Source organism: Macaca mulatta, chromosome X (genome assembly GCF_049350105.2).
Source record: "Macaca mulatta isolate MMU2019108-1 chromosome X, T2T-MMU8v2.0, whole genome shotgun sequence".
NCBI lineage: Eukaryota > Metazoa > Chordata > Mammalia > Primates > Cercopithecidae > Macaca > Macaca mulatta.
In genome coordinates, this window is record NC_133426.1 from 19735752 (window position 1) to 19762691 (window position 26940).

The window sequence follows — 26940 nt, forward strand, 5'->3', positions numbered from 1 at the left end:
CACACACGTGTATTTAGTAGGAAAAAAAAGCTGGGCGCTGTGGCTCAAGCCTGTAATCCCAGCACTTCGGGAGGCCGAGACGGGCGGATCACGAGGTCAGGAGATCGAGACCATCCTGGCTAACACGGTGAAACCCCGTCTCTACTAAAAAATACAAAAAAAAACTAGCCGGGCGAGGTGGCGGGCGCCTGTAGTCCCGGCTACTCGGGAGGCTGAGGCAGGAGAATGGCGGGAACCCGGGAGGCGGAGCTTGCAGTGAGCTGAGATCCGGCCACAGCACTCCAGCCTGGGCGACAGAGCGAGACTCCGTCTCAAAAAAAAAAAAAAAAAAAAAGAATGCTGGAATAAGATGGCATAGTTAGAGATGAAGTTTTTTAGTGTCCTATAGGAACAAATAGACATAACCTCTAACTCCAGAGGCTGAATCCTAACCCACAGCACATGGTGAGCTGCTCGGACTAACATCTTCCGAGACCCAGCTGGCCCAGAGGCTGCCTTGTGAAGACAATCCTCTATCAGGGCTTGGAAAGGGTGCACAGTTATCTTGTTGCCTTTCACATTCTGAATAATTTCTTACCATTGTGAACCTTGTACCAGCCACCAGGGCTGTCACCCACAGAGTAGGTCCCTGAGAATCCTTTAGAAGGCCAGGTCCACTGAAAAAATGGAATTTATTCTGTCCTCCCAGTGGACCTACGAAGATTCGGTTTGTCCTAGAACAACCTACAGGTCCCACAGTGATGACTGAATTCAATCCAACAAGCTTTACGCACGTCTACTGTGTGACACAGCCCTGTTCTAGCTGTTAGCTCTGCGTGGATGACTTTCCTGTTGTTTCAAGATGACCCTACACACACTATTAGGAAAATATGACTAAAATATAAGTACAGCCAACAAATTGCTGCTAGCTCTAATGCTGAAAAGAAGTTACTTTCCGCAAAGGTTCAATTGCTTGGAACTCTTCCTTGCATTTCCTGAGATAAGGTGAGATGGGAAAAGCCTGCCTTCATCATTTCTTGGAAGTCCAGAAAGCTGGCAGCTTTAGACACTCCCCCGGCCCCAGTCCCTTGGTGCCAGTTGAATGGTCGCATTATTTAACTGCAGCATAGAAGCCTCGGCAGGAGGTTCTTGTTGATTTACTGCAGAGCATGGAGGGAGGAGAAGGGGGTGAACTCTCCAGGGGCAACACCTGCAGCTTTTTAGCTCCCTCTGCCTTTTGCAAGGGGACCCTCAGGCTCTGGGCAATAAGTGATTTCTTTCCACAGTGCCATGAGTGCCCATTGCCATGGACCCTGGCTTGGACTTTAGAGGGGAAAAAGAGGACACTGAAACACTCCCTCCCTAGTGGTTAATGTGGGGGATCTGTCCCAGAAACACAAGGGCAAGTAGAGTCACAGTGTAAGTCACCCTATGCCCGAATCCATGGTCATTGCTAAAGGCATGTCTCCAAAGGTTCAGAATTTTCAAAGCGTCTTAAATTACAGCTTCACCCAATCCATGTCTCTCATCAACCTAGGAGCCCATGCTGGGCATCTGAGAGGTGAGCCTGTGTTTGGCATTTGATCCTATGTTTATGAAGTGAATGCGAAACAACACAAAACAGCCCACACTCATTGTGACATAAACATTGTCCTAATTTGGCCTATTGAAGGGGGAAGATAGGGAAGTGACTGCTTCAAAGAAGAATGCTATCTTCGAACCCCATGTCCTTGCTTTCAGGTACAATGAGAACTTGAACTAATGGCTGATAAAGCCAAGCTTTGCTGCTTTGAGTAGATGAATGGATGACAAACCCTTGAAAAAGCACTCAGGTAAAAATGTTCTAGAATTAGTAGTGATGGTTGCACAACTCTGTGACTAAAGACCACTGTATTCTATACTTAAGAAAGATAAATTTTAATAATGTCAATATATTTAATAGTATATATATATCTATTTATCTAATCTATATCTAATTTTGAGATGGAGTCTCATCCAGCCTGGAGTGCTGGAGTGCAGTGGCGCCATCTTGGCTCACTGCAACCTCCACCTCCCAGGTTCAAGCGATTCTCCTGTCTTAGCCTTCCGAGTAGCTGGGACTACAGGCGTGTGCCACCATGCCCGGTTAATTTTTGTATTTTTAGTAGAGATGGGCCTTCACCATATTCGTCAGGCTGGTCTTGAACTCCTGACCTCGGGAGATCCACCCACCTCGGCCTCCCAAAGTGCTGGCATTACAGGCGTGAGCCACTGCTTCCGGCCTCAATATGTATTTTAAAGCACCTTCAGAACTAGGAGTTCCCATGAGGGTCCTGGCCCTTTGCTACTCATTTTGTAAGTGCTTGCTCTAGCAAGACTTTTTTTTTTTTTTTTTTTTTTTTTGCCCTGCCTACCCCCTAGCAAATCAGTGTTGCTGCTCTGGGGGGCAGAAAAGCCTGTCAACTTCCCCTGGGGGTACTAAAGCTGGGGTCCTGGAAGTCGGGTGCAGTGGTTCGTGCCTGTAACCCCAGCACTTTGGAAGGCCAATGCGGAAGAATCGCCTGAGCTCAAGAGTTCAAGATTAGTCTGGGCAACATAGGGAGAATGTGTCTCTATTAAAAAATATGTCTCTTTGGCCGGGCGCGGTGGCTCACGCCTGTAATCCCAGCACTTTGGGAGGCCGAGGCGGGTGGATCACGAGGTCAGGAGATGGAGACCACGGTGAAACCCCGTCTCTACTAAAAATACAAAAAAATTAGCTGGGCGTGGTGGCGGGTGCCTGTAGTCCCAGCTACTCGGGAGGCTGAGGCAGGAAAATGGCGTGAACCCAGGCCGCGGAGCTTGCAGTGAGCCGAGATTGCACCACTGCACTCCAGCCTGGGCAACAGAGCGAGACTCCGTCTCAAAAAAAAAAAAAAATGTATCTTTAAATATATATAAAAAATAAACCTGGGGCCCTGGAGTCACAGCCAGCTCTGCCAAGTTCCAGCTGTGTGTGTCCTTGGGGAAGTTACCATCCCATACCTACCTCAAAGCATGATTTTTTTTTTTTGAGACAATAGAGTCTCGCTCTGTCGCCCAGGTTGGGGTGCAGTGGCGCGATCTCGGCTCACTGCAAGCTCCGCCTCCCGGGTTCACGCCATTCTCCTGCCTCAGCCTCCCGAGTAGTTGGGACTACAGGCGCCCGCCAACACGCCTGGCTAATTTTTTTGTATTTTTAGTAGAGACGGGGTTTCACCATGTTAGCCAGAATGGTCTCCATCTCCTGACCTCATGATCCACCCGCCTCGGCCTCCCAAAGTGCTAGGATTACAGGCGTCAGCCACTGCACCCGGCCCCTACAATTCTATTTTCAAGTTGCTGAAATGAAATCTCATTGACTGGAACCAATGTGAGTGCTGCCTATAGGATGAGCCTTCTTCATATGCACAAGATTTCCCATTCATTCACTTAAATTTTAACATTCCTCTCATTTTAGCTAGTTTTTATTTCTATGAATTTTATGGGTTTTGTTGGAACCTATTTCCAGTTTATTGCTGGTATGTAAGAAAAAGACTCATCTGGCCAGGCATAGTGGTGCATACCTGTAATCTCAGCACTTCAGGAGGCCAAGGCGGGAGGATCGCTTGAGCCCAGTTCAAGACCAGCCTGGGCAACACAGACCTCATCTCTACATAAATATTTAAAAGAAATTAACTGGGCATGGTGGTGCACACCTGTATTCCTAGCTACTTAGGAGACTGGTGCAGGAGAATCACTTGGGCCCAGGAGTTCGAGGCTGCAGTGAGCTATAATCATGCCACTGTACTCCAGCCTGGCCCTGTGCCCCCACGCCCCCAAAAAGAAAACTATTAATTTTTCTTTGATAGTTGGCCTCCTTGTGAAATCATTCTAAGTTTTTCATGGGTTTCCAGAAAAAAGAACATTTGTGATCATAGGTCACTGCAGCCTTGAGCTCCTGGGCTCAAGTGATCCTCCTGCCTTAGACTCTCAAGTAGCTGGGATTATAGGTGTGTGCCACCACACCCAGCTAAGTTTTTAAAATTTTTTTTGTACAGAACAGAGGTCTTGCTTTGTTGCCCAGGCTGGTCTTGAACTCCTGGCCTCAAGTGATCCTCCTGCCTCGGCCTTGCAAAGTGCTGGTATTACAGGTGTGAGCCACTGCACCCGGTCTAATTGTGCTTTCTGAACAGTGCTGAGGAATGAGTATGGAGGTCACCCTGTACTGTGCCCCAATGTAATGGGTATACCTCTTGAGACAAATTAGTTCTTTACATTTGCTTTCTAAATTAACAAAAGCATCTAATAGGAAACCTGTACACACTAAGAAAAAATTCGCAATGTTCACAAACAAGAAACTGTTCTTAGGAATGACTGGCCACCAATGTAGGCCCTATGGCCAGAGCTCATGATGACATAAGTTACTTCTAATGCCCCTCCCAGAGGCCTGCATATGGAAATAGTGTCTGCTTCTGTGCCCTGACCAGAGGCTTTGTTAGCAGAACTGGGGAAGGCAGCAATGACTGGGCCCTCAGCTTAAGAGATGGCAGCCCAGAAGTTACCACAGGGGTCTCTTAATTCCAGTCCTTTCCACCTGGCTTCTGGTCTGGGCTGGTACTGTCTCCAGGCAGTGGAAAGCCTGTGAGTTAGATACAAAAAAACTGGTCTGGGTTTCAGCTTACCTGAAAATAAGGGTCAACATTCCCATTATAGTTTTATTTAAATGCCAAATTGCTATGTGCAATGTCCTCATAGATTATGGTAAGGTTAACTGTATCTTAGCTAGAAAGCCCTCGCACCAGTGGTATGAAAGTACAGGAACTTGGCTGGGCATGGTGGCTTATGCCTATAATTCCAGAACTTTGGGAGGCCAAGGCAGGAGGATTGATCACTTGAGCCTACGAGAGCAGCTTCAGCAACATGGTAAGACCTTGTCTCTCCCAAAAAAAAAAAAAAAAAAAAAAAAAACAACTTTTTACTATATTCAGAAGTCCATTGTGTTCTAGTGATAGTTATCACTTAATAAGCTTTATGCAGTTGACTCCACTTGGCACTGGCAACAAAGGAATTTTTAATGAGTTTGACAGGGAAAGGACACCCACACAGGATTTTTTGGTTTTCTTCTACACAAGTTTTTTTTTTTTTTTTTTTTTTTTTGAGACGGAGTCTGGCTCTGTTGCCCGGGCTGGAGTGCAGTGGCCGGATCTTAGCTCACTGCAAGCTCCGCCTCCCGGGTTTACGCCATTCTCCTGTCTCAGCCTCCCGAGTACCTGGGACTACAGGCGCCGCCACCTCGCCCGGCTAGTTTTTTGTATTTTTAGTAGAGACAGGGTTTCACTGTGTTAGCCAGGATGGTCTCGATCTCCTGACCTCGTGATCCGCCCGTCTCGGCCTCCCGAAGTGCTGGGATTACAGGCTTGAGCCACCGCGCCCGGCCCTACACAAGTTTTTAAAAGCCTGGTTTGGTTTCAGCACGTTGAGCTTACAGAAAAAATAAAACGCTAGCAAGTCATCAGACTCTTCAATGAAAATGTATTTCACATTAAACACAATGTACATATCATGCAAATGAGGCATCACCACGGTCATAGTGGTGCTGTGAGGTACAACAAATCACAAGAAAACAGACATTTAGCAAAATAAGGCTCTAGGAAAGATGAGAGGCATTTTTTGAAAGCCAGACCATGCTATGGTTTCTGTGTGCCTGTCATAAAGTGACTTGGCCAGTATTTGCCGAGATGGACAGCACCGCATTATGTGGAAGCATGTACTTTATTGAGTATAGACAAATACACATACAGTTTCCGTAACTAATACATTCTTAAATGTAGCTGGCTGTAAAAGCACATGAACAAGATGACTACTGAGACTTCTTTGTATCTCCTGGTTGCAAACCTCTCTCAGAATTATGAATCTTTCCAAACCCTTAATTATCCAAGTCAAAACAAAAAGTTTCAAAGAAGAAAAGGTCATTTTAATCAGAAAGCCACATTTCGCCACAAAAAACAAAATTAAGAAAACACACCATTATATGGCATAAAATGTGTGGAGTATACATTCTAATGTCATTTTTCCCATTCAGATTTTTTTCTTAATGTTAAAGTCCACTAAAGTGACATACTGGGTCCAATGTGGGCCCCCTATTGTTTCAGAACGCTATGATTTTTGTTTGCACCTGGTTTTATTAAAGCTGGGCAAACACAGGAGCAGACAAAGAAAACTCCCAAGATCCAACAGAAAAAAAAAAAAATAGCAAGAACATTGAAAACCAACTACCTGCACGTGAGACATAGGATTCATTCAGCTGGAAAGTCACTCCATGGTCTGGAGTGACTACAGCGTGAAGATTTTAAGGTGTGACATGAAAGAGTCCTTGCTAGATTCAGTTGCCCATGTATACACGAATATGCATAAGAGAACAGAAATCATTACTGACTGTTTTGACTTCCTTCCTCAACCAAACTTACTACTTTACCCCCAAAAGAATAACGTGGGGCAATGCATTTTTGCGGGTGGCAAAGCTTAACAATAACTTTTTAAAGGCTTCTTGATACTGCCTTCAAACAGAGAAACTCTGGAGATGGGGAACCTCCTGAATTTCTTCTCTGTCTCAAAAAAGACAGGGAGATATACAGTGCAAGTTGAGTATATGTTTAACTAGAGTTTGGGTAAATGTCTAGAATATTTTACAGGAAAAGACATCTAAATGTTTATGTGCTCCCACTTTGGGAATAAGAACGGTTATAAAGCGAATTGCCGAGCCAGTCACTCAGGTCATTTAGAGGGTCACTATGATAATAGAGAAGTTCAGGAAGTGCTTTATCAGCAGCTGAAGCTCATAAACAGAACTGTAAAAGGAAACTTTGCTAAAGCCCAACAAGGTGAAAGTCTCAAGGTTTCTACCAAGAGTGGCCAGTGTTTGACATACTACCTAGGAATACAGTTACATTCCAAGCTAATAATTTGGGATCCAGCGGTAAGGGTGACAGAAGCTTCTTCAGGCGGCTGGCAGCTCGGATTTGACTATCAGCAGCTTTACGGGTTCTCCAAACACCTGTGTCAATTCAGAAACAAAACCAGATGAGATCAAAGGGAAAACCAAGTACTCTGCAGTTTGTAGCACTATTCTCTCACTAAAACGATCACAACACGCTGTGGCACTTTCTACCTTCTTGCTAATTATATTTTCCTCCTGGGCTTATACAGTATTTCTCAACAGAAGTGATACAGTATTTTACACAGGACTATTCTTTTAGATGGGTCAAAGTTTCCTTGTACGGAACTTTCCTAAAACCTGCAGATGTTTAATGTCTCAAGCTTTATCTTTCAAATGCCCCCAGCCACTCTGGCAACAAAAACCATCAACACATGTCCAAACGTCCCCTGGTGGGGGTGGTACCACTTTTGGTAGAGAAGAATTTGACAAATAGACCCAATCATAATTAAAAATATAAAAGCAGTGTGAATAAAATGATTTAGTCGAGATTTTCATTTTTGGATAGGGGTTTTGCATTTCTTTTAGAGATGTAAGAAATAAATTTGAGGATCTATGAATACTCTAATAAATTTTGTGGATTCTCTGTTCCCTACTGTATAGTGAGGTAAGTGAACTGAAGGGAAACTAATTTTAAAGTCAAAGTATGTTAAAAACACAAAAAAACTCTTAATAAATATTAAGCCACTTAACTGTCAGGGAACTAGAATGCTCAGGTGAATTAGTATTTTAAGTGTCCAAGAAGGCAGCTGCTTTTCCAAACCAGTGATATAGTTTACTCTAAAAGTGACCCATCACACACCAAGAACCAAGAGAAATGGTCTCTCAAACTTGTCTTATAGGCAAGAGCTGAGGTCAGGTAGAAACAAGTATACAAAAAACACAGTGACCTCAGCTCTGTAGCCTCTCCAACTTGTTTCCTCATCTGAAAAATAAAAACATTGGACTAAGTTATTTTGGCCACTGAATTTGTTATGGGAGTGAAATATAAAAAATAAAGTGACTGAGAAAATGCCGAGAATACAAAAATGCTTTTAAGAATCTAAAATGGCCAGGCGTGGTGGCTCACGCCTGTAATCCTAGCACTTTGGGAAGCCAAGGCGGGCGGATTGCCTGAGCTCAGGAGTTCAAGACCAGCCTGGGCAACATGGTGAAACCCCGTCTCTACCAAAATACAAAAAAATTAGCCAGGTCTGGTGGCATGTGCCTGTAATCCCAGCTACTCAGGAGGCTGAGGCAGGAGAACGGCTTGAACCTGGGAGGTAGAAGTTGCTGTGAGTGGAGATCATGCCACTGCACTCCAGCCTGGGCATCAGAGCGAGACTCCACCTCCAAAAAAAAAAAAAAAAAATCTAAAATAGACGCCAGGCATGGTGGCTCAAGGCTGTAATCCCAGTGTTTGGGAGGCCAAGGAGAGAGGATCACTTGAGGCCGGGGGTTTAAGATCAGCCGGGCAACATAACAAGACCCAACCTCTACAAAAACTAAAAAAAATTAGCTGGCTCTGGTGGTATGTGCCTATGAGCCAATTACTCAGGAGGCTGAGGCAAGGGGATCTCCTGAGCCCACGAGTTTGAAGTTCCAGTGAGCTGTGATTGTACCACTGCACACCAGCCTGGGGAACAGAGTGAGATCCCTTCTCTTGAAACAAAAACAGAATCTAAAGTAGGAGGAGCAATTGGAATTATTAAATTATTAAAGGATTTGGTGACAGACTCTAATGATGTTTTCCTTATTCAAAAACAAGCTCCAAACTCAAGTAAATCAAATGTGATGCATATATAATGAAGTATACCTTACTACAGAGTGTATATAACTCATAGATACTCTTACTCAAATGAGAATAGCTTCTGGAAGCACTTTGGCAAAAAAAAAAAAAAAAAAAAAAAAAAAAAAAAGGCCAAAGGTGGGGAAAAAACCTTCGAGACACAAAAACTGCAGTTCTCTCTCCCTCAGGTATGATCCAAGAATAGATGTCTGCTTTGGAAGAATCCAGAATGGGTCAAGAGAATAGCAAATCATGTGGCCCAACACTCGCAATGTATATGCATGATTCTAGATAGAATGTGGGATGTCACTGAGCAAAACTAGAGGTGGGGAAATTCATCTTATTCATATCACCTTGCAACACTACTACAGTATTCTTTCCTCGCCCATAAAAATGCTACTCAGGCTGGATTGGTAGTCAAACCTTTAGCCAGTGTTCTCAACCTTCCCATCTACACACCCTAAACAGCAGGGTTAGGACAAGGCGGCTCGGCGCTGAAGGCTCGCAGATGAATCACTTGAAATCTGTCTCAATTCTTGTGTGTGCTGTAGTATACCATAATGTATTCATGTTTGCATTTTTCAAATAAAATTTGACCATCCAAGAGGCCTATCTTCACAAACTCCAGTTAAAAGGTTATGAAGTCAGAATATGATCAAAAGACTGTACCTTTTATTAAAGAGATGCTGTATTTGTCAACAGAAGGTGTTGAGAGGAGTTTCTTGGCCAGGACTGTTAAATCCTTCGATAAGGTTTTTGTTACAGTCGTCCAGGCTGAGATTTTCACTGGATCTCTTGGGGAATGTGGGGGGACCAGTGAAATCTAAGAGATCTTGAAGTGCTCGGGCATTACCAGTTCCATTTTGGTCCAGAGACACCCCAGGAATCATTTCACTCACTGGTGAAAATTCTGGGATAGAGATAAGCTCTTCTTTTGAAACAGGACTAGAAGAGATGAACGAGAGAGAGAGGCAGAAAGAGAGAGAGAGACAGACAACACAGCACAACATATTAATTCTATTTGCAATATTTTGTTATACTACTCTTCTAAAGAAAAAGGACTTAGAGTCGGAGTTTTTGTGTAACACATTGTAAAAAATACAAGTGGGTTCAAATTTGAGAAGGACAGATGGTGGACACAAGGCCCCTTGTATGAGAACACGGAAGCAGACTGAGCAGGCATTGTGATGGCCAAGCTCACAATGCCCAAAGGGTGAAAGGACAAAAACCCACAGGCACCAGCATTCTACTACAAAGAAGCAAGGAACTTCCAGAACTTTCTAAATAGGACATTCAGACAGAAAGTCAATGCCAAAAGTTCAAGCAAGTTGAGGAAGAGCCCTAATTAACACTGCTCCCAGTGCTACCTTTCCAGTAGTGCCACCTTGGGAGAATTGCTTTTCCTTCCTGCAGCCTCAGTTTCTTCGCCAGTAAAATGGGAACAATCATTTCTCTCTGCCAGGGCTCCTGTGAGTGTGAATCTGATCGTGCTGAGAAGAGTTCATGTGAAACTGCCTGAAGTGCTCAGTTAAGGTTGGGGGACCCATCATGAAAGGATCCCACCACAGACCACGTCATCACTGGCAAAGCCAACCTCACCCTCTGCTTCCTCTCTAAAGTGAGGCTTCCAATCCACCGTGACTTATCCAGCTCCAGCACAGCCAAGCCTGACTTTCTTTCTCTCTCTCTCTTCCTCTCCCTAGAGATGGAAGGAGGCATTTCATAATTGTGCCAGCTGTAAGGCCTAGCAAAGGAGCAAGTCCAGCCTCTGAAGAGTGGTGGGCTGTGGGCTGAGGGCCTATCATCAGGAATCTTTTTTTTTTTTTTTTTTTGAGACGGAGTCTCGCTCTGTCGCCCAGGCTGGAGTGCAGTGGCCGGATCTCCGCTCACTGCAAGCTCCGCCTCCCAGGTTTACGCCATTCTCCCGCCTCAGCCTCCCGAGTAGCTGGGACTACAGGCGCCCGCCACCTCGCCCGGCTAGTTTTTTGTACTTCTTTTTAGTAGAGACGGGGTTTCACCGTGTTAGCCAGGATGGTCTCGATCTCCTGACCTCGTGATCCGCCCGTCTTGGCCTCCCAAAGTGCTGGGATTACAGGCGTGAGCCACCGCGCCCGGCCCATCAGGAATCTCTTAACAGCCAGAGTAAGGCTGCTGCCAGGTTCTTCTTTTTCTTTCTTGTGAGATCTTAGAGAAGAATCTAGGCCGGGCGCGGTGGCTCAAGCCTGTAATCCCAGCACTTTGGGAGGCCGAGACGGGCGGATCACGAGGTCAGGAGATCGAGACCATCCTGGCTAACACGGTGAAACCCCGTCTCTACTAAAAAAAAAAAAAAATACAAAAAACTAGCCGGGTGAGGTGGCGGGCGTCTGTAGTCCCAGCTACTCGGGAGGCTAAGGCAGGAGAATGGCGTGAACCCGGGAGGCGCAGCTTGCTGTGAGCCGAGATCCGGCCACTGCACTCCAGCCTGGGTGACAGAGCAAGACTCCGTCTCAAAAAAAAGAATTAAAAAAAAAAAAAGAAGAAGAATCTAGAAAAACCAGAACTGCAGAAGCGCAGGGGAACTGTCTCTGGTGGAAATTCATCCTCCAGAGCCCCCATGGGGTCAGCTGAGAAGGCATCCTTGCTTAGCGACTTCCCTCCTTCCCCTTTCTCCTGAAAAACTCCCAAGAGCTTTCCTCTAACAAATCACATGCCCTAGAAACTCTGTTTCAGGCTCTGCTTCTAGGGAACCTGACGCAAGACAATAGAATGTTATACCACTGAGAGCTTTCCCATAATGTCAATCAAACCTGCTTTAGGTGATTTGGTTGTATAAAAGATGAAGAAACCAACTAAAAGAAAGGGTAGTATTTGGAGAAGTGATGAGGCTTAAATGCAAAAGAAATGAATATACCTCACATCCATAGACTGAACTTCTTCAGTTGAATCATCCAGACTATTTGATTTCCCATCAAGGCCATCCAGATGAATGAGTCCCCCAGCTGGCTTAAGCCCATTAGAGAAAATGTCTTGGGGATAAGTTTCTGGGGCAGCGTGACCCAGACCATTAACTTCCTGGCAGGTGTTCAATCCATTGATTTCTGATCGAGAACACAAAGTCCCTTGTATTAATCATAAAATGTCTAAATAAAGTAACGGAAATATAGATCAAGGCAATTAATTTAATGCTCTGCTTCACTGATACTGCAGCATGTTTTGTGGAAGGAGCCACAAATAACCCCACATAATCACCTTCACACAGGGGATGAGAAGACAAATCACATTATCAGTGTCTGTGCAGAACCTCTGGAGAAGAGCAGAGTCAGGTCCTAATAGTCATAAAACCTGACTAGCAGTTAAGCTCCCTGGAAAGCACTGTGAGCCAGCAGCCAGAGTGCTTCCTATGCTGGGATTATGGGAGTAACCAAGGAACCCAGTGGATTCCCAAGTGGAGCTGATAGTCCCTGTGCTGGAGACAAATCCCCAGGGAAGGGAAACTGCACAGGCCCCTGCCAGCAGTCACCCTCTTGGGATCCATGGGTCTGTTTACCCTGCAAGAAGTCTTATGAGCTTTTGCTACTAAAAGGAAGAACCCAAGAACCAGATGTCACACTCACCCATTTTGTTGGGGACAACTGGTTTTGTCTTATTTTCCATACACACAGCAGGCTGGACCCCCACTTTGGGGTCTTCTTTCTGAAAACAAATGGAAGGTGAATGAAGTGAGGGAAGGCTGACATCACACAGAAAAAAAAGTGCTTTTTAAAAGCATCCGATGATATTTTGAGCCTGGACCATCTGCCTGTTCTGTGGTAATTCTTTAAATCTTCAGCTGTGTTTCCCTTATTCTTATGTATTTTTATGTCAGCATTCTGTTTTTTATTCATGGACTACTATGCCTCTCTCTTCATCCCACCCCCCATTACTCTAAGGAAATCTTTAACCCATCCCATCTCTGAAGCCCCTCTTTCTTTTCAGGTACCTAACCCTCCTTAACCTAGCCAGGAACAAAGCAGGAAAACTGCATTTTTTTTTCTGGCTAATCCTCTCCAAGACCTACGATTTCACTGAGTGTATTCTGCTGTTCTTTTCTACTTAGTACATAAACTATTAAAATGGTCATTTGAATTCCTACCTTCACTTGTGGAGACACATCACTTTTCCTTGTTCTCTTCATGATTTCATCTATTCTCTAAAAACAAAAAACAAAAAACAAAATCAAGTAAGAGGACTATAAAACCGAAAACATAAAGTAGCTTGGTTTACATGCAACATCACATTTCTCAGAAAACTTGTAAAGACAAATGTCAGAAGAGGATAACAAGTATAGAAAGGTTTTCCACTAGTTTTGGAGATGTACACCTCTGGCCCCATGGACAAGGTCAAATGCTTGAGAAGTTAACTAGTACGTATCTAGAATCAATATTCAATTTATATCCCATATTTCTCCTTCTTCTCCTTAGCCTCCCTATAAATCAACAAATTACCCCCTGCCATTAAAGAGGACCTCCCCACAGAAAGTGAGGCTGAGGTGCATCACAGGGGAGAAGACCACAGGTTGGTCTCCTGGGTCCCAGGCCAATAGCAATACAAAGCCCAGGTTGGGCCTAGGATACCATGAGAATACGCCTTTATAATCAATCTCCTTAAACCCAACTTTACCCATAAGTACAGTGAGTGTAAATGGACTAAACACTCCAACTAAAAGACAAAGAGAAAGACTGTCAAACAGAATTAAAATAACAATTCCTGGCTATATGCTCTTTACTTATAAAAGCACACAGAAGAAGTTTTAAGTAGAAGGGTGAAAAAGATTTGACATACAGACACTAATCATAAAAGGGCTGTCAGGCCAAGCACAGTGGCTCACATCTATATTCCCAGCACTTCGCGAGGTTAAGGGAGGAGGATCCCTTGAGTCCAGGAGTTCGAGACCAGCCTGGCCAACATGGTGAAATCCCACCTCTACTAAAAATACAAAAATTAGCCAGGTGTAAGTGGTGTGCACCTGTAATCCCAGTTAGTTGGGAGGCTGAGGCAGGAAAATCGCTTGAACCTGGGAGGGGGAGGTTGTGGTGAGCCAAGATCGCACCACTGCACGCCAGCATGGGCAATAGAGTGAGACTCTGTCTCAAAAAAAAAAAAAAAAAAAAAGCGTGGGGGGAGGGGTGCTGTCAAAGTAGACTTTAAGACAAGAAATATCACTAGAGCCAAAGGCATATCACGATAAATATATATAAAACAAAACCTGACAGAACTGAAAGGAAAAAATGGGCAAATCCATAATCACAGATGGAATTTTTTTTTTTTCTATTATTTGAGACAGGGTCTCACTCCTGTTCCCCAGGCTGGAGTGCAGTGGCACGATCTTGGCTCACTGCAGGCTTGACTTCCTGAGTGCAGGTCATGTTCCCACCTCAGCCTCCTACGTAGCTGGGACTACAGACATATGCCATCATACCCAGTTATTTTCTGTATTTTTAGTAGAGACAGGGTTTCACTGTATTACTCAGGCTGGTCTGGAACTTCTGGGCTCAAGTGATCCTCCCGCCTCTGCCTCCCTAAGTGCTGGGATTACAGGTGTGAGCAACCATGCCTGGCCGCAGATGGAGTTTTTAACAATCTTTCTCAATAACTGATAGAACGATATGGCAAAAAACTAATAAAGACATAGAAGATTTGAACAGTAGTATCAATGAACTTGACCTAACTGACAATCCTAGGATCATTATATCCAATCACTGCAGAAGAGAACTGGATTTACTTCCTATTCACTTACCCTAAGTTTTCCTGATCCCTCAGCCCTTACCTTCTTTCTCTCCAGTCTCTCCTGCTCAATCTGCAGCATGATCTGTTCTCTCTCGAGACGCATCTGTTCAGCTACCTCCCGGGCCTTTGCTTCTGCTGCTTCTTTCTAACAGAAACAGGTAAATCAAGGCAAAGCTTTAATAAGCTAAGAAAACAGTGTGGTAATTCCTTGGCTTTGCACATATTCCTTCATCTCATCATCTGCCCTAAAGTGGATGCTGCTCCAATATTCAACGTGGATTTACACAAACCACTAGATGACACAGCAAACACGGCTGGACCTCATTCATATACCCCTGGCTCACCATGCAAATCACCTGCAGACAGTTCTCATACATGGCCAAGGCTTTTCTGTGTCTGCAGGCAGGCTTGGACCATGAAGTGTGCATGTGGCCAGATCAGAGAGTTAATTCCCCTTCTACAGTGAGGGGCAGGATGTGGTAGATAAGTAGTTCAGTTTCCTCATCCCTCAGCTGGACAATTCTAAAGCATGATCCACAGTCTCTCAGAGGTTCCCAATGGGACTGTGTTCCAGTCACCCACAGTAACACATGCATCAATGCACTTCCACTGGCTTTTCTCCTATTCCTCTACTGGCTTCCTGGGATTCGCTTGCAAAAAAAACTGCTGGCACCCAAATTCTTATCCCAGGGTTTGCCTTTGGGAAACCCAAACTGACAGATGGCAAACATTACCAACTTCACTGCAACTGCCCCCAACTTATACTTAATAACCAGTCCAGTTTAAGAAAAAACTTCAAGTAAATATTTTGAGTCATTGAAATTTAACTAATTGTACCTACTATCAAGGCCCTTAAAAAACAAGTAAAGTCCATCTGAGGACTCATACAGTACCTGCTTTTCAATCATGGCTTTCTCTTGCTTTTCTTGTTCTTGCTTTTCTTGTTCTTGCTTTTCTTTCAATAGCTCTTCCTCAGCCTTCCGCTTAGCCTCCTCGCCTGCCTTTCTTTTCTCTTCCTCTTCCTGTTTCTTCTTTTCCTCTTCCTGCTGTTTCCTTTCTTCTTCCTGCTTTCGGGCTTCCTCTTCTAGGCGATGCCTTTCCTCCTCTGCCTTTCTTTTCAATTCCTCTCTCTCCAGCCTTTTGAGAATACAACTGTTGTTAGAAGATGACATGCTCAAAAAGCAAATTGCCAGAGAACTGTGTGCTGACAGCCAAGAATAATGCTCCACATGGTAACGCGCACATACCTTTCAACAAGCATTCATTTAATAATATGATTCATCCTTCCTGGAAATCCACTCTGGTCCATATATTTACCAAAAAATATTAACCAGGCTTGACTTTAAATTCTGTAATACAGCAATGAATGATGTGTTGATGTGTGATGCATTCTGTATTGAAAACAGATGCTCCTCAGTCAATGAACAAATGATCACGATGAGAAAGTCAAGCCATCATTCTTATTGAATGACAATTCTTTTAAAAACCTAAGCAGAATAAATACTTAAAACCAATGAAAGCTAGGAAAAATGGGAAGTGTCTCAATGGCCACGAATGTGCCAGTCAGCAATTTAAGAGCAGTGACGATGAACTCAAAAAGTCATACCAATTGGGTTCTAATTGGTATGTGACTTATGAAGCAGCAAATGGAAGAAAATGCTCAACAGAAACTTGACATTTAATAAATTAAAACATTTATTTCCATTTATTTTGGCAATCTTTAGAAATCTATTTAAGCTTTCTTTGATATATGAAAATTAAGTGGCATTTAGACGTTTTTATCCACAGACAGATGAACGGTTCATGTTGTAGTGATAAAGAGCTCGAAGCAGTACGGGAAAATTCTGTAAAGTCCAAGAGCTTGTTTTAACCTTTCTAACGTTCCTCCTCCTCACATGTACGCCACTTTCCTTGGGTAATCACTGGCAATGTGATGTATGGGCATGACCCAAATTGTACTCTGATTATGCCACTCACTGTGTGACACTTGGAAAGTCACCTATGTCCTTAATGCCCATTTAAAAAATGGGAAAAGCTATACTATTGTTCTATGGCATTACCGTGATAATGAAAACGCCTGGCCCTAGAAGGTTCTCAAATGTTAGTTGGTTTTACAATCTAAAATGAATTCTCTCTCCAAGCCCCAATGTCCTTTAAAGTGCACCTATAAATCTGTATGTCTTTTAGAAATTACCTTCATTTGGAAGCATGTGCCAATGACTTACTGGGGTGCTGTTATTTGTTATAAAAAGGTCAAGACTTAAAAAGAGCATCCATCCATCCTAATGGTCAGCTTCAGAACTCATGCACGCTAATAGCCTATGTAGGACCAAAGGAAATATTTTGTTTATTCATTCAAAGAAATATTTTAAAAGAAAGATAAATACTGAAATATGTTAGCCCGAGGCTGTAACAATACGTGATAACACTAAATTAGGTCACAACGCCTATGAAGCATTGTGCGACAACTCAAATTATTAACAGATATTCTGCAGAGGAGCATTATAGAACCTATCAGAAAGAAGCTCCCATTTTATTAGATTCCTCAATGAAATACTAAGTATGTCCAACACAGGATTATCCAAAATGGATGTGTTAATAACAAGATATATCTAAAGGTTAACTGAAATACCATTTCATTTCTTACCCTTTATTAATGAGCCAATTATGATTGTCCCAGAGAAGTTAACACACAAAGGATATATTGTGTATTAATTAATGTATAAGCTACTTCATAAACGACCTGCCATTTTCATCTCCAGGACCTGAAAATCCATTATGTTTCTTTTTTTTCTTCTGATGGCATCTTGCTGTTGTTGCCCAGGCTGGAGTGCAATGGTGCAATCTCGGCTCACCGCAACCTCTGCCTCCCAGGTTCAAGCAATTTGCCTGCCTCAGCCTCCTGAGTAGCTGGGATTATAGACATGCACCACCAAGCCTGGCTAATTTTGCATTTTTAGTAGAGACGGGGTTTCACCATGTTGGTCAGGCTGGTCTCAAACTCCTGACCTCAGATGATCTGCCCGCCTCGGCCTCCCAAAGTGCTGGGATTATAGGCATGAGCCACCGCGCTTGGCCTCTGTTTCTTTTTACCATCAGGACTTCAGAAGTGCCCAGATGCACACATATAAGAACATCCTTATGGCCCCTGAACCTCAATAATCCTCATTATCACCCAAAATATAAATCCCCACAAGCCCATGAGACCCTGCTTGTCCTTTATGGAAATCTTGTACTTTTTTTTTTTTTTTGAAATGGAGTCTCACTCTGTTGCCCAGGCTGGATTACAGTGGCATCATCTTGGCTCACTACAACCTCTACCTCCTGGGTTCAAGTGATTCTCGTGCCTCAGCCTCCCGAGTAGCTGGAACTACAGGCATGCACCGCTATACCCAGCTAACTTTTGTATTTTTAGTAGAGACAGGGTTTCACCATGTTGGCCAGGCTGGTCTCGAACTCCTGACCTCAACTGATCCGCCTGCCTTGGCATCCCAAAGTGCTGGGATTATAGTTTTAAGCCACTGCGCCCAGCCCCTTCATCCTCTTATATACCAAGTTATCTACCTCAACCACACTTTGCTTCCCCAAAGTAGGTAAAAAACCAAACAAACAAAAAAACCCTGGCTTCCCCTGTGTGAAACCATGTTCCTCACAATCCTCTCCAAGGAAGAGCATTCCTTCTCCCTCTGCTCAAAGAACCAGACAGCACATTAGATTTCATCATTTTCCCCACCGCCCTCTGCTGTGGGCTACCCCGAGCTTACTGCCCTTGCTGTCATTACTAAACCTCCAAAGTTCATCAGCTCTGTGTGTAGTCCTTTTTTTTGCTTTGTAGAGGCAGGGTTTCGCTCTGTTGCCCAGGTTGGAGTGCAGTGCTGCCATCACAGCTCACTGCAGCCCCAACCTCTCAGGCTCAAGCGATCCTCCCACCTCAGTTCCCAAGTAGCCAGGACCACAGGTGGGTGCCACCATGCCTGGATCATTTTTGAATTTTTTTTTTTTTTCCCCAAATAGAGACAGGTCTCATTTTGTTGCCCAGGCTGGTCTCAAACTCCTGGGCTCAAGTGATCCGTCCACCCCATTCTCCCAAAGCACTGGGATTATAGGCGTGAGCCACTGTGCCTGGCCCTGTGTGTAGTCCTGTCATCCTCTTCATCCTTGTTCTTGTCATTCACCCAAGTCCATCGCCCTTTCCTTATTACATACAAAGTACCAGAAAATTGTGCATTACTGTTATCATTTGGCATTAAGTGGATGCATCGTCCCTTGTCCCTGTCACTGGCCATTTGAGAAAGATCTTCATATATTGGCTCCTGTCTGAAACTCCAGCACCTCACCCCCTTTTCTGTCACTCCCTATTAACCTTCATCGCGTCACTGACACAGGCTTAAACTTGAGTTATTCAATCTGGGGGATGAGTGTGTAGGTTTCACTGGTCTCTATTCTTACGTGCTTAGAAGTTTTCATTTTAAAACAAGCCTAACCTTCAACATTAACCTTCTCTGATCTGATCTCACCCCATCCTTTTGCCTGTTTCTCTCCTGACCTGCCCTGGTTAGTGCTGTGCAATCTACTTGTATCTGCTTCTCTCTCTCTCTGTGTCCCCCAGGCCTTGGGTACCCTTGTGAGCATTTCAGAGATGGCATGGAGGTCACTCTGTTGCCCAACTCTAGGCTTGGGTGGTCTCCAGGACCACTCCTGGGCTGCCAAGCACTGGTTAGACAGAGGCTAAACAAGGCTGGCTGGTTATCTGCCTGCTGGCAATTGCATTCCAGCCTTTTAATCCTCATCCCCTGGATCCCTTATGGACACAGTCCCAATTGCCACTTTTCTCAATCTTTGTCATCTTCCTTAGTTGATGGTTATCACCAACTGCTCTACAGAGAAGACCGAGGTCACCTGATCTGAGCTACTTAAACTCTCCTTTATGACATTACTGCTCAGAAATGTCCCCATTTGTTCCTCTGCTTAGATGGAAATGCCACCACTTGTGCTGTGAATTCCACATCCTCCACAGCTATGTGTCCCTCCCACTAGCCCCTCTTCCCTTCATTTGTCAGTTTCATCCTTCTGCATGCACTTTTTCCATGCCCTGGAAAAATGCTCAGGTCTCAGGCATCACAAGCAACCCTCCTCAGTCCTCTCTCAGCTGTCTCCCATTCATGACTGCTTAACAGCCAGCTTATATTCTGGGCCTGTATCCACTCACCTCTTCAGGCTGCTTTGTCTCTATCCCACTTATCAACAATTTCCCTCCAAAATCTCTGTTCACCTCCTAAATCCCAAGACCAACAGCCTTAGTCTTTGATAACCCTATGTCTTACCAAAAGTCCTGCCCACGTGGCTCTCCCTACAGCCCTGTGCTGCATGAGGCTGAATGACCCTGGCTCTCTCCTACCTCTCTTGGCTTTCCCTTCTTGCCTCAGCTGCTGCCACATCCTGCTGCCCCACATCACATGTGCCCCCGCCTGCCCTAGCTCTCACCAAAACCACCTGCCACCTGTAGGCTCAGCAGCAAAAAGCCAGGTCTGAGCAGCCTCGAAGACCTCTGCCTGTGGTTCCTGGCCTGGGCTAACTCTTGCTTTGACAAGAAACTTTAGCCTGGCTACATGACCTTGCTCGTGGGGAGATTCTAACTGGAATAATCTCTTTTCTTCGATTTTTTAAAAAGATGGGGCCTCATATGTTGCCCAGGCTCATCTCGAACTCCTGGCCTCTAGTGATCCTCCCACCTCAGTCTTTCAAGTAGCTGGGACTACAGGTACAAGCCACTGTGCCTGGCTGGAATATTATTTCATGTGAACCCCTAGTAGCTATTTTAGCTTCTTAACATGACTTAAAGTGATATGTCTAGGAATCCCATTATGATCTCCTGCTTACTAGTTCCTGCCAGTGCCTTCCCCAGGGTGGATCCGGGGTTTAAGGTTTCTTGCACCACCTCTAAGAATCTCACTTTATATCTTGGGCCATCCACAGCCCGGGGGCTGGGCCCTGTTGTGTTTGGGAATGGACCAACTTTTGTTCTTCTGCTTAGGGCCTGCTTGTCTGGACTCCTGGTTGACCCTTCTGTTCTGGTTCCCTCATCCTTGACTTGGATGGTGTTTCCCTTACCAGTTTGTGACAATAATAGGGCTTTCCACAGTTTGACTCAAGTAACTTTATTTTTCTCTAAATTATTTTATCTGGCAACATTTCTGTGGCTTTAACTATTAACTGTAAACATAAAACAGATGTGAGGATGATCTTATTCCAAGAGGTGGCCGCTGTGTTCTAGCCCCAGGTTGTCTGGTACTTTCCTTCCTCACTCCTCACCTCCCACGTGGCACTATGCAAAGCTTCATATTCTGGCAAGAGAGAGGAAAACTCATTTGGGGTCAAGTGTATTGCTCTAATGTTTACCTACACCCCCAAGCTTCAATTCCATCTCCAATCACCTGGATGTACTGTAGACACCATAAGCTTACCTAAAATCAAATGAATTATTTTTATATTTTAAAACCAATTCCTTATGTCCTTTCTTTACCTGTTATTGAGTGTACCATTCTCCTAAGACCTTAGAATCAAACCTCAGCATCAACTTCAAATCTGCCTATTTCTTTGGCGTTGTTTAAGTCCACAGAGACTGGCTTTTCCAGTTCTACCTTCACCATACTACTTCAGCCCTTCTGTTCTCTTGACCTACTACTACGATGGTTTCTTAGGATTCTTCCTCCTTCTGTTCCTTTCTTGTACATTTACCGAGCGCCAGGCACCAGTGATCCAAAGACTGTGTCCCAGCCTTTTAAGGTGCTAACTGGGGGAAAGAGGCCTGTAAACAAATGAAACTATGTTAGTCAACTGAACAGCTGGGCTCAGTATGGGTGAAAAGTTGGGGGTGGTCAGTTCTGTCCCAGGCACAGGGCCAGAAAAGGTACAGGGAGGGAGCAAGACTTGACCTGCATTTTGAAAAACGAAGACACGTCTGGCAGGAAGGAGCACAAGTCCACGTGGGGGCAAAGTAAAAGCACAGCTTTGGAGGTGTGGAGCCATGTGATGGGTGAATGTTAGGGAGTTTTGCACACTGGTGTCTGGAGGAAAGTAAGGGGTAAGAGGCAGGTAGTGGCCAGTTCATGGCAGGCCTTGAAGGCCTGTTGACAGGTTTGGGTGGATCCAGTGGGCAGAGGAGTCACTGGCTTGTGAAAGGACAGGAGAACGATCACATTTATTTGAGAAAGGTCAGTGTGGACCCAGCGTGGACAGGGGACAAACTCTAGGATACCTACAGCAGGGAGCTCAGTTGGGATATGACAGATGCAGTCCAGATCAGAAGCAATGGGGGCTGGAGCTGAGGAAGGAGAGGAGGGACTGGAAAGGAAGGGAGAGAACAGAGGTGCCAATGTGACAGCTGATGAAGACTGGACCTGACAACCACTGGGAGGAAGAAGGAAAGGAAAGAGCCAAGAGTGGCACTGAGACTTCTCACTTGGGTGCCTGAGGAGAGGGGAATGCAGAGCTCATGAAAGAGAAAGGAAGTTTGGGGAAAAAATACTAAGTTCTGCTTTGGAAATGCTGGATTTGAGATGTATATGGCACACACTCAAATGAAAACTTATTGCAAATGGAAATATAATCTCTAGGTTCTAGACCAGTGCTATCCAACAGAACCTTCTGTTGAGTAGGAAAACAATCTATAGATTTGTGCTGCCCAATGTGGCGTGGATCCACATCTACTCAGATGCAGCTCTTGAGCACAGAAATGTGGTGGGTGTGGCTGGGGAAATGAATTTTACTGAATGTATATTTTGGTGGCCACATGTGCCTAGAGGCTCTGATAGTGGACAATGCAGCCCTAGACAGAGCTTGGGCCACAGGCATAGTTTTTAGGAGTCATCAGTACACATGTGTTATTAGTGCCTCCCTTGTTCCAGAAAGTATGGAAGGTTTAGAAAGCAAGCTGCAGTTAACTTCAGAAACACGCAATAATACAAGACAAAGGGAAAATGAAGGTGGGAAGTGAGATAAGAATAGAGTTGGTTTAGCACAACAAAGGCTCAACAGAAAGCTGTTGTGTAAAATGTGGGCCCTAAATCTTTTGATGCCAGAGGAAACTGGCAGGATGGCAGGGACACTGGCAGTACAGGCGGGAGCAGTGCTGCTTGGGAGGGCTTGTTGGGAGAGAAGCTGGTCCAGGACTAAGGGCTGAGAGCCCAGGCAACATTTAAGGGGATGAAGGGCAGACAGAGAAGGCTATGAAGGAGAGGCCAGAGAAGCAAGGACAAGTTTGACAAGGCCAAAGACAACCAAGAAACTGATTAGTAGTTAGGCAATGAGGAGGAGTGGTAGGTGTGAGGTTTGAAGACCGAATGTGAGTTGAGAAAATAAAGACAGAAAGTTCAATCAAGTCTTTCAGGAGCTGGGCTGAGAAGAAAATGGGAGAGACAGAGGTTGGCAGCTGGAAAGTAAAGAACATCACCTTCTTCAGCACACGGTTACAATCATGTAACTCACCAGCTCAGAGCCTACATGGCATCTCCACGGCCTGCAACTATCAAGGCTTGTCACCTGAGGTCCTGTGATTCACCTTTATCTCTTGCGACCTCCCTTCACACACCTTAAGGCCCACCCAAACCAGCCCGAGCATGCCACTTGACAAAACAAACAAACAAACAAACAAAACATGTCTGTATTGACCAAAAGGTTGGAAACAGGAAAACAATCAAAGAAGTCCCAAATTTCAAGAAGGGACTGTCCAGACCTACCCCACTGCCCCTTTAAAAAAACAGATTAGCAAACCTGTAATCAGAGACCACAAAGACTTACCAAGGTCACTAAAGGATCAATAATATTCTATTATTTATTACTCTAAATTCGGTGCTGGCCTTGAAGTGCTACAGCATTGCCTGCTTCCTGTCATGTTAATCCTCTAAACAGTATTGGATTTTACTCTGTGATGAGCCTAACAGCTTCCTATATCAATTTAATGATAAAATTGACCTTGTCCTTCAACATGCTTTCCTCTCTAAACAAAAAGATCAGAAAAGGAAGGGCTGTCTGTATTGTGACAAAGTACCCTTGTACTAATATCACAGGGTTCTCAAACCCTGGCAAGCTACTAAAACAGAACAGGGCTGAGTCCATGTATTTTTACTGCATTTCCCAGATGATTCTGATGCTCTTCAAGGTGTAAGGACCACAACAATGATGTCTTTTGTCTTGCTCCCAGATGGGATTCCCCATACCTCACTGTTCTTAAGACTATGAGGTTGCCCCTCCACGCAACCCTATGCCTAGGGGACACTGCTCAACCCTCTGTCTCTCACTTTGGGGTGTGAGTTAGGATAATCTGATGGAGGAAACAATTTGGAAATCAGAATCAAGACCAAAACCAGAATCTTGAACCTCTTGTCTTCCCAGGGAGAATCTCATTTTATAAACAAAGTTCAGACTTCCCTGATAGCTCTAGGAGGCCTGCATGGCCCCAGAGTCCAAGAGGAGAATGGGAAGATGCCTGTGCCACTTAGATCCAAGAGCTATGAGTTTCTAGGTCCTCCAAAAAGAACAAAGTTCCATTGTTATTAATAATTTTATCTAACATAAGACTCAGTCTCCTGAACACGTTCCATGTAGTTCAGACATTCTAGGTTCCCATACTTCTGCATACTTCTCTTCAAGTTTTATCAATACCAACGCTGTAAAAAGAAAGGCAAGCTGCTCTTTCCAACACAACACTTACATGAGATCATGCCGAAACTCTGAGCACTAGCATACCTATCTTGTTCTTCCTTCTCCAGTCGTTCTTGCTCCTCCTGTTCCTTCTGCAGCCGGGCCTGTCTTCTCTTTTCAGCCAAGATCTTCGCAGCCTCTCCTGCATCAGTGGTGCCTGCTGTGGGCTTCCCCAAGGCTGCACCAGAGGAGGGGCATCAAGAGGAAAAGATCAAGGGAAATGAACATAATGACTCCACTTACACAGCAGCTGCCAGTTGGAAGTGAAAAAAAATCCAACCCAGTGTGGTGACGGGAAATGCTGTCCAGACTAGCACAATCAACCACCAAGCAAGAGAAGTTGTCACGGGCTGGCTGTAACCCTGGACGCATTTTACAGTGGAAGACAATGGAAACGTGAGGAGGAAAGACAAGGTCACTAGCAAGTGCCACAGCAGCCACCATCTGGGTGAACTCACTGCATCATAGAAGCCTGAAAGACTAAAGGAAGATCTTCTCTTGTGTGAGGTGCAGATGCAGCCTGGATGCAGCCTGTCTTACTCAGCATCCCCGTGAGCTTCCACAGCCATGAGTGGAGTCAGCCCCTAGGTCTCCTCCAGGGGACCCTCAGAAGACTGAAGGAAAGAACTCAGGAGCAACGTGCAAACCTGAGAAAGCTGAGGGGATGAACTTGTTCCCAGGGAAAAATCCCTCTCCCTCCCCAAAACAGGAGAGAATGGCATGTAGATTGGGTCTGAGGAGAACCGTCTTGGGAAAGCCAAGGCACAGTGGCAGCATCTACCTGCGCTGTTTTCGGCTTTCCCTCCTGTGGCAGCAGCGTGCTTCTCACTGGCATGCTTGTCCACTACATGCTTCTCTAGGGCTTCCTCTCCTTGCGGGCCAGCAGCCTGCTGAGCCAAGGTACTTTCTCTTTCCTTATTGCTCTTCTCTTTCTCTGCTTTCTTCTTGGGCATCTCTTGAACAGAAAGGGCAGGTAAGCGGTACTTCACAGGAGACCCTGGGTAGGGAGGTTTCGTTGTCTTTGGAGACTGTGGATAAGCTTTAGTAGCTGTCCTGGAAAACCAAAAATATGCCAAAGGACGATTACTGGGTCTGAACACAGAGCTCTCTGTTCCTAAGACACCTAGTTCCGAAAAGCTGAACAATTTCATCCTTTCAGAGGAAGAAAAGTAAGGCTTAGCACACACTCAAAAGTCACTAAAGTGCTCTCAGCCCAACAGGAATATATGGTCTCTCTAAGATGGCCCTGGTGGAAAGGGAATTATTTTAAGAAGCCCAACTGATGAGGCCACGTCCTAATCTCACTTAGGTTTCATGACAATGTAAAGAAGGAGTATCAGGCACTTTCCTACTCCCTCTTTTTAGGTGAACATCAGGGTTGAATCTGGTTTCAGCACATGGCAATGAAAATGCGGGCTCCTTTTAAAACAATTGTGACAAAACATATAATATCAAATTTACCATTTTAACCATTTTTAAGTGTACAGTTCAGTGGCGTTCAAGTCTCCATTCCCCCTCCCCTCAGCCCCTGGCAATCACCCTTCCACTACCTGTCTCTGTGAATGTGCCTCTTCCAAATAACTCGTATAAATGGAATGATACAGTATTTGTCCTTTTATGTCTGGCTTATTTCACTTAGCAAGTCTTCGAGGTTCTCCATTCCTTTTTAAATGCTGAGGAACACAGCCAACATATGGGCATGGGAGCTGTTTTTTGGAGGGTCTCAGGTTTGAAAGAATCTCTCTTCTCCCAACTGGACAGATGCAAAAGGTGAGGATGAGCCACTTGATTAAAACACAGGAGCTTGTCTTGTGTCTGCTGGGAAAGTGTCCATTACAGGTATGCCAGCCTAGGCTTGGCTCCTGGTGAGTGCTGCTTGTTCAGGACACAGGTAACAGCTTAGCTTGAGATGCCCAGTTTCCCTAGAGGTTTGAACAGGGATGTGGGCATTTGTACAGAGTTCCTCTAGGAAGGATATAAAGTAATGTATACAGAAATTACAAGTCATCACCCTCAATACTCAGCAGGTTGAACCATGAATTGCTAATATCTGACTTTTTTATCTATAAAAACAGCAATAAAAATGGCAAATCACCCTAATATTCAAAGACAATTTTTCACCAGAGGCTTAGAGTTACCTAATCAGTCCTGGTAGTAAGGGGAAATATGATCAGATCAATATTAAACTTGGTCTTGAAGGGGAAAAGAATCCTCAAGTGGCATGTGGACTGGACTGGGTGAGGTGCAGAACAATTTTTCAATATGTTTTCATGTTAAAGGGCCAGCTCCTGGTGTCCACGAGAACACCTTCCTCCTTTTTGTCAATGCCAGGCAGAGGGCCAAATAAAGGTGGGAAACAAACAGGTGATCATTTGATACAATGAATACATCTTAAACATGATGTGAATTTCTAAAATCCAGTTGTTTCAGTATCAACCATTTCACTGATGTAAAAGCAGCCTACATCACATATCCACCACGGGCTATCCACCCCTCCCATGGCTGTCTGTCTTCTCAGCTGAACAACTCTAACCCCAAACACAATCCTTTCACATTGGCCAAAGTGGCTTCCCTGTGTCCTCATGCCATTAGGCCTGGAGCAACTCAGAACTCCCAAGACACCTTGTTTTTGTGGATGGTGCTTTGACTCTCTGCAGACTATTCTCCCCTCTGGCCTTGGGCTCAGGCCCCATATTTGGGTTCTCCTAAGGGATGCAGTTTTTCAGAGTGCTTAGCAATCAGGTGGTTTTTTCCAGGTATACTACATAAT

General features: G+C 44.7%; 1 protein-coding gene across 6 annotated transcripts in view; it reads right to left on the reverse strand.

Annotated features, from left to right (window-relative positions):
• Positions 1-5473: 5473 nt before the first annotated feature.
• Positions 5474-26940, reverse strand: part of MAP7D2 (MAP7 domain containing 2) — a 111687-nt gene continuing 90220 nt past the window's right edge. For 3 of the 6 annotated variants that reach the window (XM_015127063.3, XM_015127058.3, XM_015127059.3), the window contains 9 exons: positions 24952-25223; positions 24216-24348; positions 15362-15605; positions 14509-14613; positions 12835-12891; positions 12317-12395; positions 11614-11800; positions 9390-9665; positions 5474-7012 (listed from right to left, as the gene is read on the reverse strand). In XM_015127063.3, coding sequence (XP_014982549.1) covers positions 9416-9665; positions 11614-11800; positions 12317-12395; positions 12835-12891; positions 14509-14613; positions 15362-15605; positions 24216-24348; positions 24952-25223 — 1327 coding nt within the window. In that variant the 3' untranslated portion in view covers positions 5474-7012; positions 9390-9415. Of the gene's footprint in view, positions 7013-9389; positions 9666-11613; positions 11801-12316; positions 12396-12834; positions 12892-14508; positions 14614-15361; positions 15621-24215; positions 24349-24951; positions 25224-26940 lie in introns of all 6 variants that reach the window. The other 3 variants (XM_077989637.1, XM_077989636.1, XM_028842000.2) reach the window with 2 other exon arrangements.